This window comes from Chiloscyllium plagiosum, chromosome 24 (genome assembly GCF_004010195.1).
Source record: "Chiloscyllium plagiosum isolate BGI_BamShark_2017 chromosome 24, ASM401019v2, whole genome shotgun sequence".
NCBI lineage: Eukaryota > Metazoa > Chordata > Chondrichthyes > Orectolobiformes > Hemiscylliidae > Chiloscyllium > Chiloscyllium plagiosum.
Window position 1 is genome coordinate 7,223,537 of NC_057733.1, and position 18,041 is coordinate 7,241,577.

General features: G+C 39.6%; 1 protein-coding gene across 6 annotated transcripts in view; it reads left to right on the plus strand.

Moving 5' to 3' along the window:
- The window catches only part of spata20 (spermatogenesis associated 20), a 551,333-nt gene that overhangs the window by 401,640 nt on the left and 131,652 nt on the right, over positions 1–18,041 (plus strand). For all 6 annotated transcript variants that reach the window (XM_043714382.1, XM_043714383.1, XM_043714384.1 and 3 more), the window contains one exon: positions 1,906–1,986. In XM_043714382.1, coding sequence (XP_043570317.1) covers positions 1,906–1,986 — 81 coding nt within the window. The remainder of the gene's footprint in view (positions 1–1,905; positions 1,987–18,041) is intronic.

Genomic DNA, 18,041 nt, shown 5'->3' on the forward strand with positions numbered 1-18,041 from the left:
ATTCTGCCTGGAAGTCAGTGGTGAGTGGTGTTCCACAGGGCTCTGTCCTTGGGCCTCTACTGTTTGTAAGTTTTATTAATGACTTGGATGAGGGGATTGAAGGATGGGTCAGCGAGTTTGCAGACGACACAAAGGTTGGAGGTGTCATTGACAGTATAGAGGGCTGTTGTCGGCTACAACGGGACATTGGCAGGATGCAGAGATGTGCTGAGAGGTGGCAGATGGACTTCAACCTGGATAAATGCGAGGTGATGCATTTTGGAAGGTCGAATTTGAGAGCTGAGTACAGGATTACGGATAGGATTCTTGGCACTGTGGAGGAACAGAGGGATCTTGGTGTGCAGGTACATAGATCCCTTAAAACGGCCACCCAAGTGGACCAGGTTGTTAAGAAAGTATATGGTGTTTTGGCTTTCATTAATGGGGGTTTGAGTTTAAGAGTCATGAGATCTTGTAGCTCTATAAAACTTTGGTTAGACCGCACTTGGAATACTGCATCCAGTTCTGGTCGCCCTGTTATAGGAAAAATGTGGATGCTTTGGAGAGGGTTCAGAGGAGGTTTACCAGGATGCTGCTTGGACTGGAGGGATTATCTTATGAAGAGAGGTTGACTGTGCTCGGACTTTTTTCATTGGAGGAAAGGAGGAGGAGAGGGGACCTAATTGAGGTATACAAGATAATGAGAGGCATAGATAGAGTCGATAGCCAGAGACTATTTCCAGGGCGGAAATGACTAACACGAGGGGTCATAGTTTTAAGCTGGTTGGAGGAAAGTATTGAGGGGATATCAGAGGCGGGTTCTTTACACAGAGAGTTGTGAGATCATGGAATGCGTTGCCAGCAGCAGTTGTGGAAGCAAGGTCATTGGGGACATTTAAGAGACTGCTGGACATGCATATGGTCACAGAAATTTGAGGGTGCATACATGAGGACCAATGGTCGGCACAACACCGTGGGCTGAAGGGCCTGTTCTGTGCTATACTGTTCTATGTTCTATGTACTCCAGAAGAACACAATTGGATCAGATAAATTGACACAAATGCAAATTAGGACAAGTTAGGACAGACACTTGTTCAAAGACTTTAAAGGGCCATCTCAAAAGAGAGGGGTTTAGGGATCACTTCAGAGGTTTTTGCCTAAGCTGCTGAAAAGCTGGTTTACTGGAGATAATAAAGGTATAGAAATCATATAATCATAGAATCCCTACAGAATGGAAACAGGCTATTTTGGCCTAACAAGTCCACACTGACCCTCCGAAGAGTATCCCACCCAGACCCATTTACCCTACCTTATTATTTTACATTTCCCCTGACTCATGCACCTAACCTACACATCCATTAACACTGTGGCCAATTTAGCTTGGCCAATTCACCTAACCTGCATTGTGGGAGGTAACCGGAGTATCCGGAGGAAATCCATGCAGAAACTGGGAGAATGTGCAAACTCCACATACCAGATGTGCTAAAACACGAGTTGGGACAGACAGTAATATGGAGGTGGAAGTAAGTTACTTTGGAGAGCATCAGAAACTCAGTTGAGAGACAGTATGATAATTTGTGAACAGTTTGGTGCAGTGTGAGGTAATGCCCAGGGAGGGAAGTGGATTTAGTAACTGTAGCATGGAGTTTGTGACAAGGAAGTAAGATGGGGCTTTGGTAAATTGGAGGAAGTTTCTGGATATGCAGGATCAGATGTTGGGCAGTGTCACAGTCACAGGAACAGTGAAGGGAACAAGAAAGGTTATGAATTTTGTAGCTTTCTCTAGTCTGAAGTGACAGCTATAGACAGTTTGAAATGTACTGACAAACATTGAGACGTGATTAAAATCAGTAGACGGCAGGTAGATACAATGGCCCAGCCTGGCCCTCATGTCTTCACGTTTCTACTTGTTTTTCTTTTCTGCAGGTCGTGATCCGCGGGGAGCTTGAAGCACTTGACACACAAGAGTTGATACAGTGCGTCAATAACCACTTTGTACACAACAAGGTAGGAAATGAATGTTCACTTGTGGAAAAAGGATCTAAGAGCTGGGCGTATAAGTACTGGAAGTTGGAAGAGGCACCTATTACAAAGGAATTCAACTGCCTGAAAATTTTTCATGATCTCTCCCAGACAATGCATATTGTTGTCCATGATTCAAAGCGATGTTTCTCAGTAATGATTGGCAGTTTGAGGCTAAACTCTAAATGATAACTTTGTGAAATATATAGGGAAAAATATCAGCAAAGATTGTTATCTCTTTTTCTGTGAAATTCAAACCTGCCCAGTGCATTATGTTTTGTAGTTTCTGTATATGATGGGAAGCTTTAGAAAATGCAACACATTGCAGAAACTCGTGCTGCAGTTTATTAGAGAACAACTCAATGCCACACATCTTTTTTGTTGTTATGTTGCCAAGACAACACGTAACTTCCTAGTGCAGCTTCACCAGAACATTCTTTAGTCTGTGTCATAGCTAGCATTTGGGCTTGTGATAATGTAATATCCATTAAACCCCTTGCTCTGTCTATTCCACTTTGAACTTTGCTTGGAGTTCTTCTGCTTAGGCCTCAACTGAGGTGTTGCATGTTCAGTTTGGGCACTGTACTTTAGGAAGGACATCATGTTCTTGGGAAGGTTTCAGAATTTCTGAAAGATCTTTGATAGTTCATTCTCTGCCACTACCCCTATTGCAGTTTAACATTATCTGCAACTTTGACCAATTTAGTTTGTGATCCAAACATTATGTAGAACAAACAGAATAGACACCCTGATTTTCAGGTGCTGCACTCCGCATATCACCCTGTTCAGATGTGTTATTACAAATCTGTGGAACAAGTGGAACTTGAACTCAGGCCTTCTAGCCTGGACACAGGGACACTACCACAAGACCTCTTGCTGTAGCTGAGTTTCACTTCACTAACTAAGACCACGTACCCACTTTCTTACAGCCACTTCTTCATCGTCTTTCAACTTTTACTAAATAAAACTAAAGACTTCTAACACTACACAGCACAAATACAAAAGCACTACTGATGCTGAAAATCGGAAAGAAAAGATATTGCTGGAAATACTCAGCACCTGTGGAGGGAGAGAAGGAATTAATGTTTCAGGATGATGACTTTCCAACAGAAGCTCAAGCCTAACCTTGTCTTCAAACCTTTCATACAGATTTTTATCAAGGCTTTCTGGAAATCTATGTCCATTGTATTAGAGGGCTTTCGAATAGTCACTTGGGATGTAATTTCCTGAAAGTACTGAGCCATCCCTTCTGAAAATCTGCTGGGTGCTAGTTCCTTGTTACTTTTGTATTTTGTTTTTAACAGATTCCATTGTTTAAACTTTTCATGATGCTTGTTGTTATCCATGTTTGAGTTGTCATCTTTCTTGACCATTGGTACTGTATTCTTGTAAAAACAAAACTTGATTTCGGCTCAGCTGCAAGATAAAACTGTGTCCAGCTCTGGTCGGGTGAAGAGTGCAAAAGATTAATTCCTAGTTTAAAACACTTCAGTTGCCAGATCATCTTAAGGAGCATAAGAATGTATAGTTTAGAAAAAGCAGACTTAGAAATGATCTCATTTAGTTTCATAACATAAGTAAAGAAACTAGATTGCATTTATTTCAACGGGAATGATGAAGGGTCTCTCTTTAACAAGTTATTTGAGACCCAATATATGTCAACATTGGGAATGAGGGGCATCTGCAACAAGGTGCTAACATAAATGATGGACACTGATTTGTTTAACTCTTTCAAGTGAGAGCTGTACTCATTTCTGGTTGGGTTGCAAATAATCCAGAATGGTACACTTGGTAACATAATTGGGGTTAATATAATATGGATTAATTTTGATTGCTTAGGTGAATGGTCATGGATTATCTAGCTTTCTTCCTTAATGTCCTGGATTTTGTTAATAAAAATCAGAAAATGCTGAAAGTATTCAGCACTTCAGGTGTATTTGTGCAGAGAAAAACAATTTCGGGTCTGTGACATTTCATCAGAATTATGGAAGAATTAGAGATCAGTCGTAAAAGCACACCAACACCTCTACTTGCTCTGAAAGCTAAGGAAATTCAGCATGTCCACAATGACTCTTATCATATTTTATAAATGCACCATAGAAAGCATCCTATCAAGTTGCATCACAGTTCGGAATGGCAATTGCTCTGCCCAAGACCGCAAGAAATTATAGAGAGTTGTGAACATAGCCCAGTCCGTCATGAAAATCAGCCGTCCTTCCACTGACTCCGTCTAACTTCCTTAAGAAAGCAGCCAGCATAATCAAACACCCCTCCCAACCCAGTTATGCTCTCTTCCATCCTCTTCCACTGAAAACATACCAATAGATTTAAGAACAGCTTCTTCCCTGATGTTGTTATGAATAGACCCCTTATATATTACAGTTGATCTTTCTCTGTACCTGTTTCGTAGCTGTAACAGTACATTCTGCATTCTGTTCTATTACTCTGACATACTATATAAGGTATGATTAGTATTCAAAACATTTTTCACTGGGATCCCTACGGGATTGCTCGGGGTGCTCCGATTTCTTCCCAGAATCCAAAGATGTACAGGTTAGGTGAATTATCCATGCTAAACTGCCCCGTACTGTTCAGAAATGTTTAAGTTAGGTACATTAGTCATGGGTAAATAGAGTAATAGGGTAGGGGAATGGGTCTGAGTAGGTTGCTCTTCAGAGGGTTGGTGTGACTTGAAGGACTGAAGGGCCTGTTTCCACACTGTAGGGATTCATGATAGACAAATTGAATGCAGTTATGTTGAAGCTGTATAAGACTTTGATTAGACAACAGTTGGAGAACTACGTGCAGTTCTGGTCACTGCACTGTAGAAATTAGGATTCTAAATGCACTTTAGAGGTTACAGAGGCAATTCACTAGGATGTTGACTGGGTAGGAGCGGTTTAGCTACAAAGAGCAGCTAGAAAAAGTAGGGTTGTTTTCTTTGGAGCAGAGAAGGTTGAGGGGGGAACCTGTTAGAGATGTATAAAATAATGAGGGACATGGACAAGGTGAATAGAAAACAGCTATTCCCTTTAGTTGAAAGGCCAGTAACAAAGGAGACATAATGTTCAGATGAAAGGAGGTTAGAGGAGGTTTGGGTAATAATGCTTTCACCCAGATGGTGGGGGGAATGTGGTCTGGAAAGCAATGCCTGTGAGGTTAGTTGAGGCAGATAACCTCACAACCTGTAAAAAGTGTTTTGATGAGCACTTAAAGTGTAACATTCAAGGCTATAGACCTAGTGTTGGAAAGTGGGACTAGTGTAGATTTTGTGTAATTTTGGTGGTACAGATTTGATGGGTCAAAGGGCCTTTTCTTTACTGTATGTTTCTGTGAAATTGTGGCTTCACCTGGAGAAGTGTTTGGTATCATAGGATGATGAAGAAAGGAGGTGAGATGACAAGTGTTAAATCTCCTGTCTTTGCATGTGAAAGGGAAAACAAGGGAACAGGCTGTTGTAGGTGATTGAAGAATGAACCAGGATATCAGAGAGAAAACAATACCTTTGAAGTAAGCCTGTTTCGCATATCTCTTAGAAAATTCTCTCTCTCTCTCTAAGTGATGTGTAAGTATGTGTGTCATGATGCATGAACTGTCATAACCATGTGGGACAGGCTGAATGGACAAGTAGGCATTCCCATGGTTCTATTCTCTTTTAGTTTCACCCCTCGCCACCCGGCAAAGTAAACCCATATAGTCAAACTTACTGTCAGCTTAAAACCTCAACTATGTGAAATTTCAGACAATTGAAGTTTTTCAGCTTTACCACCCAAACACTGGATCCTGTAACAGAAGGTCCTCCCCCACAGGAATTTTCACAGCAGATTATCTCAATAGAATACAACTACAGATATATTATAGCAGGAGCAATCTTTTCTTTAAAGTTTAAGTCTATTGGCTCTTAGAAAAATAATTTAATTTTAAGATTTTGTTATTGAGGTGTGGGCTCAAGATGATTGAATATGAGAAGACAACTCTTTATTACTAGCTAATGAAGGTTTATAAGACTCTATTCTAAATTATACTATAATAACATCATAGAGTATTAAAAACAGTTAAAATATGACTATTCTACTTTAAATTTATGCACAGTGTTTAATTCTACCTTAAAAATAGTTAGATATCCAATTAAAAGTTTTAAACAAAACAATACTCTCAATCCAGTATAATTCTTTTAAATATTTTTATCTCAGTTTTTTAAAAGGAACATAACCCTTTTTTGTAGCCTTAAGACCGTTGCTGTCTTTTTTGTGTGTGCAGTTTTATAATTCATCTCTGGCTGTGTAAATAATCTTTCATTGTCTTTATTTTTATTCAAGCATAGGATCACTGTCTGGGCCAACATTTATTGCATCTATCCTTAGTTGCTCTTGAAAAAGTGGTGATCAGCTACCTTCTTGAACAACTCCATTGATACTTCCCTTGTTTTCAGTGCCCTTTTGTGAAAACGTGCAGGAATTTGTAGATTCGTCCTGAATTTTAATTACCATCCTTGATGATTTATTGAGTAGTTTAGACATTGCTGTCAAACTATGAAAATAGTATGAAAGTCCCGATATTTAGACTTAAATCCTCCAATGATGAGCAACGTGCAAGTGCCAAAAGAGTTGCCAGGACACACTACTGTGAGTTATTTCCGAATCCACACTTTAAAATATATAGCTCACAGTCTCCACTAAAATCATTGGACATATGCACTGAATGTGATTAGTTCTAATGTTCTGTGCGTGTAAAAATCCACAGGGGCTATTGAACTGATTTTGGTCTATATAGGTACAGCCATGTTTCCTTTTGATGGTGATGTTCTAGTGAGCACTCCAGCATGGTTCGCTACCTCTGTTCTCCTAGAATCCCCCTACAAATGATGTGTGTGCCTAATGCCTGGATAGCTTCTATATTCTCTGGGTTTGAAATTGAGTTGGAATAATCTTTCTTTAGACAATGTTGGTAATCTTTATATTATGCACACTTTCATTTGGAAACTCAAGCTCACCCTTTCTTCTGCTGTAACTTCAAAATCATCCTAACCTAGAATTCTTCCTCTTCCTCTATCACTTGTGTGATTGATCTATGTTAAAAATCACACAACACCAGGTTATAGTCCAACAGGTTTAATTGGAAACACTCGCTTTCTGAGCGTTGCTCCTTCATCAGGTGATTGATGAAGGAGGCGCTCCGAAAGCTAGTGCTTCCAATTAAACCTGTTGGACTATAACCTGGCATTGTGTGATTTTTAACTTTGTCCACCCCAATCCAACACCAGCATCTCCAAATCGTGGTTGATCTGTAATGCTCTATTGACACAGTGCACCAAGTTAAAACAATGATGATAAAGTCCAGATCGAAAGAGTACAACCTTAAAATTAGAGCAGGCCTTTCATGGATTTATTGATGTCACTTTTTCACCAAAGGCCAATGGCAGTTTTTTCCCCCAAAAAACTATTGAAGTTGGGGATCAATTGAAAATTTCAAAACCTGATGTTTGTTCAGCAAATAAGCAAGTATTAAGATATACAAAAGTAAAGAAGGTTAATGGGGTTAAAAGACAATCATAGAATCCCTACAGGATTCAGCCCAACAAGTCCACACTGGCCCTCCGAAGAGTAACCCACTCAGACACAATCCCTACCCTATATTTTTCTCTGACTAATGCACCTAATCTACACATCCCTGAACACTATGGCCAATATAGCATGGCCAATTCACCTAACATTCACATCTTTGTATTTAATTGATTGACAGAGCAAGCTTGAGGAACTGAATGGTCATCTTATGCTCCTATTTGCCTTAAACTGTTCTGTCCCTCTCTCTGTTGTATCCACTGGAAATATGACATAAAAATACTGGTTAGTGCTGGAAATATGACATAAAAACAGAACAAATATTAAAAACACTCAGCAGGTCAGAGAGAAACAAACTAATCAGGTCTCACCTATCCATCAAAACTCAAAATATCAAAGGTGAACAGACATTTTCAGTATGATTATTGCAAAGTGAAATGGAAAAGGAAATTATAATTAAAACGTAGGACTGCGGTCATGCTCTGAAGTTGTTGAACTCAATGTTGAGTCCTAGAAGCTGTAAAGTGCTGAAGGGAAAATAAGGTGTTGTGCCTCCAACTTGCATTGAGTTTAATTGGAATGTTACAGCAGGCCCAGGATGAAATATTTGTGTTGGAGTGTTTATTGATATGGTAAGCAACGAGAAGGCCAGAGTCTGTTATTCTGGTGGACAATGCACAGGTGTTCTGCAAGACAGTCACCCAGTGTGTATTTGGTCTTGCCAATATGAACAAGATCTCGTTGTGAGCGTAACATACAGTAGACTAGATTGAAAGCAGCACAGGTAAATCATTGCATTCTCACCATTTGTTCTACTCGTTCCTGCTCCACTCCTATCAACAGCATTAAAAAAAAAGCAGTATTTCCCAGCATCCACAGTATATTGTTTGTATTAAACAGGAGAAGCTCGTTAAAGTTTTGGGCAGTCTGTCGTCTGGTCTCCTCATGCTGCTTTTTACTACTTTGTTCTGAGCCATATACACTACATGCTCAGATAAAATACAGCCAATTTTTCTCTGACAAAGCACTGTGGCACTAGACAGGGAGGTGCTGTAATGCCATGTCAGCTATGATTCAGTTGATAGTGACTCAGATGAGAGTACAAGTCCTGGGTTCAAGTTGCACTCCAAAACCTGAGTACAAACATCGAGACTTCCTCTCCAAAATGGGATTGAAGGTGTGCTGCACTGTGGAGATATGTTTTATCCAGGTGAGATGTTAATCTGAGATCCTATCTGGATGTTGCTGTTGCTAGTTCAGAGAATTATCTGTCCTGGCTAGTATTGGTCTCTCAATTAGTGTCACAAAAGACTGATTATCTGGCCATTACAACATTGCTTTTTGTGGAAGCTTGCTGTGCATAAATTGGCTGTTGCATTTGACCACTGTTCTGATACTGGACAAGTCTGTAAGTTTTGTATGATTTTAAATCATAGAAGTCAATCACTGAACATGTTAATAAGAGGCTACCAAGGCACTTTAAATGAAAGAACATCAAATGCATTACATAAACACAAATTCAAAAAACAAGTACTCCAAACTTTGTTTTAACTGGCATCTTATCAACCAGCACTCTGGATAAACCGGCAAAAATTATACCACAAATAGCGCAATCTATCACACTGTCTGATCATTTATGCTGTAAATCAAGTATAACAGTGATGTGTATCCCCTGCATTACATTTCTGTTACTCAGTCTGTTTTTACTTCGTTTGGTTTGGGTTTACTGCGGTATGTGTATCTCTTGATTAAGCAGCACACTCCTTGATTCCATACGTGCCTGTTAATAAAAAAGTTTGCTGTATTTGAATGATCTCATTACTAACATCAAAAAGAAAGACAAATCTCTTTTACCCTAGCAATAATGTTACAAACAATTCTTACAATCCCAGTTGAATTGACGTTCTGAGGAAGGGTCACTCAACCCAAAATGTTAACACTGATTTCTCTCTATAGATGCTGCCAGACCTGCTGAGCTTTTCCAGTAATTTCTATTTTTGTCTCTGATGTTACTACTGGAAAAGTTAGGTCTTAGTCTGAAATTTGTCATGACAGATAATGATTTCTTTTTTAACTTTTACAAGGTGGTTTTTCACTGAAACTTAAATAAACAATGCTGCAGACCCAGTTTTAACCATGAGACAAAGTTTGATGTGCAAAATCAATGAAGATAAAATAGAATAAACCAAACCACTTACATATAACACAAAATTAAAGATTACAAAACACATGATAAATAGACATTCCATCAGAGTGCTCATACCAGCTAATATCTCTTTCTCATCTGTAGGTTTTAATCTAAATTTTTTTTTAGTTCCCTACGTTGAGAATGTAGTATATGTACCTCTTCCCTGATTTGATGTGTAAGTGAGCTTTGACTTTCTTAGCTTCACATAACTCCCTCCAGGGATTTAGCCTTCTGATCTGGAAATTTGAAATCAAACCTCTTGCACACAGGTAACCTCTTTCTTAACAATCCTAAAATGACTTATTTTATTCAGGAACATCTGTTATACAAACCCAGCTTCTGCCAAAACTTCTGCAAATTGCCCAAACTGAAACTCAGGAGCTTTCTCCACATTGTGGATGTTTCCTCTAAACCCAAAGGAACAATTCCAGATTTTTCCATCTGAAAGGCTAACGCACTCTCCAGTTCAATTTTGTTCACTTGTAAATTCTCCTGATGTAAACAAATCCTCATTACTCTTCAGGTATTCTCTTTAATACTATGTTTCAAAAGAAATCACCATGGTTACAGAAATACTTCCAAATTAATCTTTAAATTGGGCACACAGAGAACATATATACCATGAGTTCAAAATTCAAAGATTTAAAAGTAAATGGCATTATGATATATATAAATTACACCTTGCATAGCACACTCAAATTTCAGTGAAGTCATTCCTATCTCTGTTCTAAAGCTTCTTGTTTATCTGGTACAACTCTAATTAGTTTCTTTTGGCAAATGTCTAATGTGCATTCACTCAGTGCCATTTTCTTTAATTAAAGTCTCTCCTCAAGACTGTTTAAACAAACTACTAACTCTGCTCACGTTTACTTATGTTAAACTCATTTATTCAGCAGCTTTGTAGGATGTTTTCCTCTCTGACATCTTGATGGCCTTCTGTCTCTGGAGCTTCCACCGCTGACCTCTGTGCTTTACAGGGTCTTCCCTGGCCTGACTGCAGGTGGTTCGTTGACTGTTTACCTTAAATTATATGGTTTCTCGTAAATTATGTTTCGAGCTTGCTGTTCAAACTAACCTTTCTTAAAAGAAAACACAGACTTTCACAGAACTGAAAACTCAAACCTTTTTCTCCTCCACTTCACAATCCAAGTATCCAACTCATAATAAAATAATAAACCTCCATGACATTCATTCACTGTGAAGTGCTTTGGGGCATGTGGTGGTTTTAAAAATCCCTATATAGATACAAGAATGTTTTATAGTTATTATAATCTGTACTCTTGATTTCTATTTTTACATGTACCTGAGACATTATTGATTCTTTCCTTGCCACTTTACCCCACTCTTCACTTGGGTTTGGGTCCATGTGTCTGGATTAGTGGTGCTGGAAGAGCACAGCAGTTCAGGCAACATCCAAAGAGCAGCGAAATCGACGTTTCGGGCAAAAGCCATTCATCAGGAATGTGTACCAGTTGTACCACACCCTATTAACTTTAATTTTGCGCATGCAAATGTTCAGGGGAGATTGCTGGGCAGTGCCCTCTGTGGTCGTAGTTTCTCTAGAACACCGAAGTTGAGGTCAGTTTAACAGTTCAAGAGAGACATCAACTTAATCTTTCTAAGCTGTTACTCACTGAATAAATTCAACAAGTTTTGAGGCGATTTCACTTTTTTAAACTAGTTTTTAGCAATAATAAATCTGTCAATCACAGATTAAAATAAATCAAAATGAAAATTGCACCAACACCCAAGATTGCTAGCTTGGTTCTTTGTTTTGGAAGCCCCCATTTAATATTCTGTCAGTGTTCCAGGGGTAGTTTCAGATATTTACTTCAAAATGTTGAAAACTTGATAATTCTGTTTGAATTTCTTGCTGTTGTAATGTGAACTGGTCATAAATATCAGATGGATTTCAACCAGCTTTACTGCTAATCAGAGTTTGGGTTAGTCTCACTTGTGGGAAAATATAGTCTTGTCTCAGCATGCCAGATGGTAGATTGCATTCGTGAGAAAGAGCTTGTTATTATTTTGAGAAAATTAACTAATGTTAATTTATAGTAGAAGGAGTAGACCTTTCAGCTGTTCAGGTCTGGTCTGTCATTTATTTAGATCATAGCTAATGCATATCTCCACAACGTTTTCACTGCCTTTCCCTATTCAAATCTCTGCATCTGCAAATGACCCCCAGACTTTTGAGGGAGAGTTACAGATTTCCACAGCCCTTTGGATGAAGAACTACTTCCTGATTTTGCCTGTGAATAATCGAGCACTAATTTAAAGATTAAACCCTTGTTATGGATTCTCCCAACGGGTGAATGGATTCTCTCTAGGTATCCTAGTGAATCCTAGTGCACCCACATAATTAGATCACCTATTTATAATATTTTATATCTGATAGAATATCTTTGAATGCCTTGGAACTTGAACAGTATCTTTCTGATGAATTTGTGCTGCATGTCTGTGGGGCATCTGAAAGCCCTTCACAGTTCTGAAGTAAAGTTGCCTTACGGACAAATGAGAAAGCCAGTTTGTGGATACCGAGGTCCCAGCACGACAACACCTCACTCTTCTTTAAGCACTCCAGGAGGATCATTTACACACACTCATGAATGGCTAAGAATGCATGCTGGTTTAATATGGGATGCAGAAAGCCCCATTGACTGAAAGCTCCATTTCTGGTTCAGGAGATGTGTGCATTATCCTGCAGGTTATTAAATCAAGAAGGTTTTAGGATCAAACCCCGAGCTTAAATTCTTGATCTTAAGCTGAGTAATGAGGGAATGAGTGGTATGTTTTAAGGGGCTGCTGTAGTGTCTTACTGGCCCATTACTGCACCCACACTCTTATGCACTCCATTCTGGCTCAGAACTGCACTGCGAATGTGATCCCTCTGTGAATTGATGTAAGTCCTCGGCAAAGTCATGCAAAGTATGGATTTTGGAAGGTACAAAATTGGGCTTTCCTGAGTTTGTGGGACAGTCTGGCATGAGATGTTCTGTCAATCAAATTAAGTTGAGAACACATGGGAATTTTGATTCTTCTGTGATAGCTGCTGACAATTTTTACTTATTTAGAAGGGCTCCAGGAATGAAATCACTTCACATTATTTCAGTAAAGATTTTAAGTTTTCTTCAACTCTAATACAATTTAAATGCATTCTGATACATCTTAGCACTCAGTGGCCAACTTACCTTTGCAGGATTGAGCCACATCCTTAATAAGTAAGCGAAGTTTGAGAAGATTTGTAGCTCAGGTTGAGGTTCTGGATGTAGGTTTGCTCACTGGGCTGGAAGGTTCATTTCCAGATGTTTCGTCACCATACTAGGCAACATCTTCAGTGAGCCTCAGAATGAAGCACTGGTCATGTAGCCTGCTTTCTATTTATATGTTTGGGTTTCCTTGGGCTACACTACCAGTGCTTCATTTGGAGGCTCACTGAAGAGGTTACCTAGTATGGTGACGAAACATCTGGGAACGAATCTTCCAGCTCAGCGAGTAAACCTACATCCAGAACTTAATAAGTAAATATCATCAATTAGTAAAAGCATATTTATTGAAGATGAGTATTGCCTGGCATTTGTGTGGCACGAATGTTACTTGCAACTTGTCCAGATCTTGTTGCATTGGAAACGGACTACATGTCTATAGAAATTAAAAGAATAGAGTTTTTGTGAGTATTTTAAAGCCTATCAATGAATAATTTCCAGGAGGTATTGTTTAGGATCCTACTTGGGACTCGGTGATCAATTCATAATTTTTCAGAGGTGCCGTGAACCATCTACCCTAATAAAACATGACCAACTAGCAATTTGCTTCCATTCTGGCACAGAGAGATACATGAAAGTGTAGGCCCTAAGTTTGTAAAAGTTGTTAGAGATCAGTCATCTCAGCTACAAAAACATTTCTGTGTGAGTTCCTCAGGGTAGTGTCCCAGGCCCAACTATCTTCAGTTGATTAGATTCCCTGCAGTATGGAAAAGGCCCTTGAGCCCAACAAGTCCACACTGACCCTCCGAAGAGTAACCCACTCAGACCCACTCCCCCTGACTAAAGCACTTAACACTACAGACAATTTAGCATGGCCAATTCACCTGGTCTGCACATCTTTGGATTGTTGGAGGAAACCAGAGCATTCGGAGGAAACCCATGCAGATGCGGGGAGAATGTGCAAACTCCACACAGACAGTCACCCGAGGCTGGAATCGAACACTAGTCCCTGGTGCTGTGAGGCAGCAGTGCTAACCACTGAGCCACTGTGCTGCCCTTTCTTTATAGAGAGTGGGGAATGTCTGGAATGCACTGCCAGCAGTGGTAATAGAGTCAGATACATTAGGGACATTTAAGTGACTCTTGGATAGGGACATGGATGATAGTAAAATGAAGGGAATGTAAGTTAGTTTGATTTTAGAGTAGGATAAAAGGTCAGCACAACATTGTTCTGTCAAAGACCTTCCTTTCATCAAAAAGTCAGAACTGGGAATGTTTGCTGATGAGTGCACAGTGTGACTCCTCAGATACTGAAACAGTCCATGTTCAAATGCAACAAAATCTGGACAATATCCAGGCTTGGACTGACAGGTGGTAAAGTAACATTCATGCCATACAAATGCTAGGCAATAATCATCTCCAATAAGAGACAATCTAGCCACCTCCCCTTGAATCCTCCTACTATTGGCAACTTGAAGTGACTATTGACCGGATACTCAACTGGGATTGCCATGTAAACACTGGCTACAAGAGGCTAGGAATATGGTGGCAAGTAACTCACCTCTAAACTCATTTACATCTACAAGGCACAAATCAGGATTGTGATGGAATGCTCCCCACCTGGCTGGATGGGTGCAACTTCAGCAACACTTGAAATTTGACACCATCCAGGGTGAAACAGCCTACTTACTTGGAACCACATCCACATTGGAACCACTCTCTCCACCACCAATGCTTAGTAGCAGCAGTGTGTATATTCTATAAGATGCACTGCAGAAGCTTGCCACTGATCCTTTCAATACTATGACCATCCCAATTTAAAGGGACAAGGGTGCCAGATAGATGGGAACACCACTACCTGCTAGTTTCCCTCGAAGCCACTCCCAATACTGACTTGGAAATATATTTCTGTTCTTTCACTGTCACTGGGTGAAAATCTAGGAATTCCCTCCCTAATGTCATTGTGGGTCAACCGACAGCACAAAGACTGCAGTGGTTCAAGAAGGCAGCTCACCACCACCTTCTGAAGGGCAATTAGGGCTGGGCATTAAATGCTAGTCAGCCATTGGTGCACACATCCCATGTGTGATTTTAAATAAAAATCTTTGGGAGAGGTGGGGATAAAATGAAAATGCCAAACGTAATGCTTTTCATCCCTGAATTCGGTTGTCCAGTGAAGTTTGGTGCAGGTGCAGGCATGACATCGCCTCGTTTTTCAGTGTGACCTATTTACTTACTGAGCCACAACTATTAATCTGTGAACACAACAAATATAAAAACATGTCCTATCTTATTAGCAGGTAAATGACTGATTAGCTTGTTGACTCTGTTTTAGGGCTTTTGTGTGGATATTCATATTTAAAAGCTGGATGCGGAAGCATTTATTAACTATACATTATCAATTTGATCAAATTTGATCTTTACATGAAGGAATGTGTGTGTTTTACAAGGTTTTATATGTTTCTTCTGGTTCCCAGTTTATACCCGGCCTTAAAGTCTTGTCCAATTAGAAAACTGCTCATTCTTTGTATGTAAGATCAGTTAGCAAAAGTCAGAATATTCAGCTGGGAGATGGGTCCCCTCTGAGTCCAATCTTGTTCAGACTCCCATCCACATCAGTGCAAGGGTTAAATTCCTGGTGATCTGGAGTGGGAGCTCTGGCTGATTTTAATTTTGTTCTACAGCTCGTGATACCGAAGTCAGTTTTAGAAGCCTAATGAGAGAGGCTAACATCTCCAAATAAGATCAGATTTGACAACTGATTTATCTGTTTGTCTCTTTGTTCAGTGGTTCGAGCTCATTTTTCTACTGAGCCTAAATGTGGTGGTTTTCTACCCCATTCTGATATTTGAGCATATAATCTATGTCTGCATTTTAGCTTAACATTAAGGGTTGTTGTATTGATGAAACACTGCTTTGGCTAGGATGTATACCTGAGAGAGTTTCTGCCTGTTCAAGTGGCTATTAATACTCCAATGAAAAGTCACATTTTGTGTGGACATGTAGGACATCTTTACCTTATTGAAGATAGTAGCAATGTTCCTAAAAAAAAACCACAGGTGTTTGTCCTGGCCAATTTGGAACAAGTTTGAAAGTAATCATGGAATAGCCCACTGTCTCAGGCTCTTCCCCTCCCTTCATGGTGAATGGGTAGCAATGATTAGCTATGGATAACTGCACTAGGTAAGATGGATATCGAATGAAGAAAATTAACTGATAGCTTTTAATAAGAGAGCACACCATTCCCTCTATTATACTACTCAAGGTAGATGGCATATGATCTACAAATTGAATGTCACTTATATTTAAGTAATTGCACTTCATCCAGATGTGTCTTGATTTTAAAATTCTAATCTTTGTTCCTCCACAATCTTATTTCTACCAGTTTCTTCCTGCCTTTAGTGAACTCTGTGCTTGTTCAAAACTGATGTCTTGCATCAAAAAAATTGTCTTCAGGGTTCCATCATGGACGGATACATGTGGGTGCCTAGGCCCAAAGGCCTATTATTCTGTCCCTAAACTTCTCCGTTATGTTGTCAATCCTCTTCCAGAAATTTCTTAAAATCTGTCTTTTTAAACCAACCTCCTCTGCTATCTCTTTTAGGGTTGCAGCTCCAAAATTTGATTTGAGTGGGTGTGGCTCTCTGTTTTTCACCTTCATTGAATAGCAAGATATATGAGCACATTTTCTTTTGTGAGACATGGGTTCTGCTGGCAAGCCCAACATTTGTTGCCCATCCCTAACGGCCTTTTAGAAGGCAGTTTGAGCCCCCTCTTGAACTGCTGCAGACCACCTAGTGGAGATACACCCAGAGTGCTGCAAGGAATTTTCAGGACTTTGATCCTGTGACATGTGAAGGAACCACGATTTAGTTCCAAGTCAGGGTGGCATTTGGAAGAGAACTTGAAGGTAGTGGTACGACCATAATACTGGCCTTGTTTTTCTCGTTGGGAGAAGTCATGGGTTTGGAAAGAGCTGTAGAAGAAGTATTGTTGAGTTACTGGCACGCAGCTTGTACATTATACACATTCCTGCACTCATTTTATGGTGCATGGAGTGAATGCTTAATTTGGTTGCAAGGATTAACTTGGATGGTGTCACGTGTTTGGAGTATTGTTGCAGCTGCACCATTCCAGGCATGTGGAGGGTGGAAATGTTTGGATAACATGAGTTTTGAAGCATTATGCAAACAGAAATTTGTTTTAAGTTTTGTAGACATACCTGAAATGGGTTCTTTAAAAGAGGTCATAGAACAGGAACTCTTCTTTTATAACAAAGCTTCTTCTGACCGGTGACAACTGCATGCTTTTGCGGTAGACCTCTGCTGGGGATGGTTTTGAATAGTTGAGTAACTTGGAAGAGGTACTTATTTTATGTAGCTGAGTTGAAGGAAAACTTGCTGTGAACAAGGTATCCCGCTGGTTTCCCCTCTTCCTGTGAAGAGAGTCCTCCAAATCAGTTCACTGTGAAATCTGTTTATTCTTTGAAACAGTAATTGAAAGAACCTCTCAAGATTATACTTTGAGCACGCTGTGTCTGTAAGACTTCAGAGACAATTATGCATAATTGAACTTACCACGTGCCAGAATATCAAAGCAATAGATTCAAGAACATCCGAGACTTTATCCTTTCACCAAATTATGCATCTTTATTGAATAAGTTTTGTTTCAACAATAAACCCATAATTGATTTAATTAAGAAACCAGCTGATTTTGTTTAAAATGTTGATATAGGTATTGTTATAACCCAAACCATTCTTTCTAACTTTTCTATCTATAACAATCTCCTAATTTTTAAAATTTATCAGAAAAGACTGGGATACTGTTTAAGGTTCATGATTCAGTCTAGCCCCCTTCCTTCACCCCTTGCCTGCTGGGAATCGATGTTGGGGACAGCAGGAATCAGCACAGTTCAGGACTGTCCACTGATTGGTTACCCACACATACAGAAAGCTGCCAAAACTAAGAGGGAGTTTAACTTTCTGACCTCTCACAAGTACAAAAAAAGTCAGTGGGTACAAGAAGTTACAATTTGGATGGAATCACAAGGACAGAGTTATAAAGCCAAACCCCACAGCCTTTATG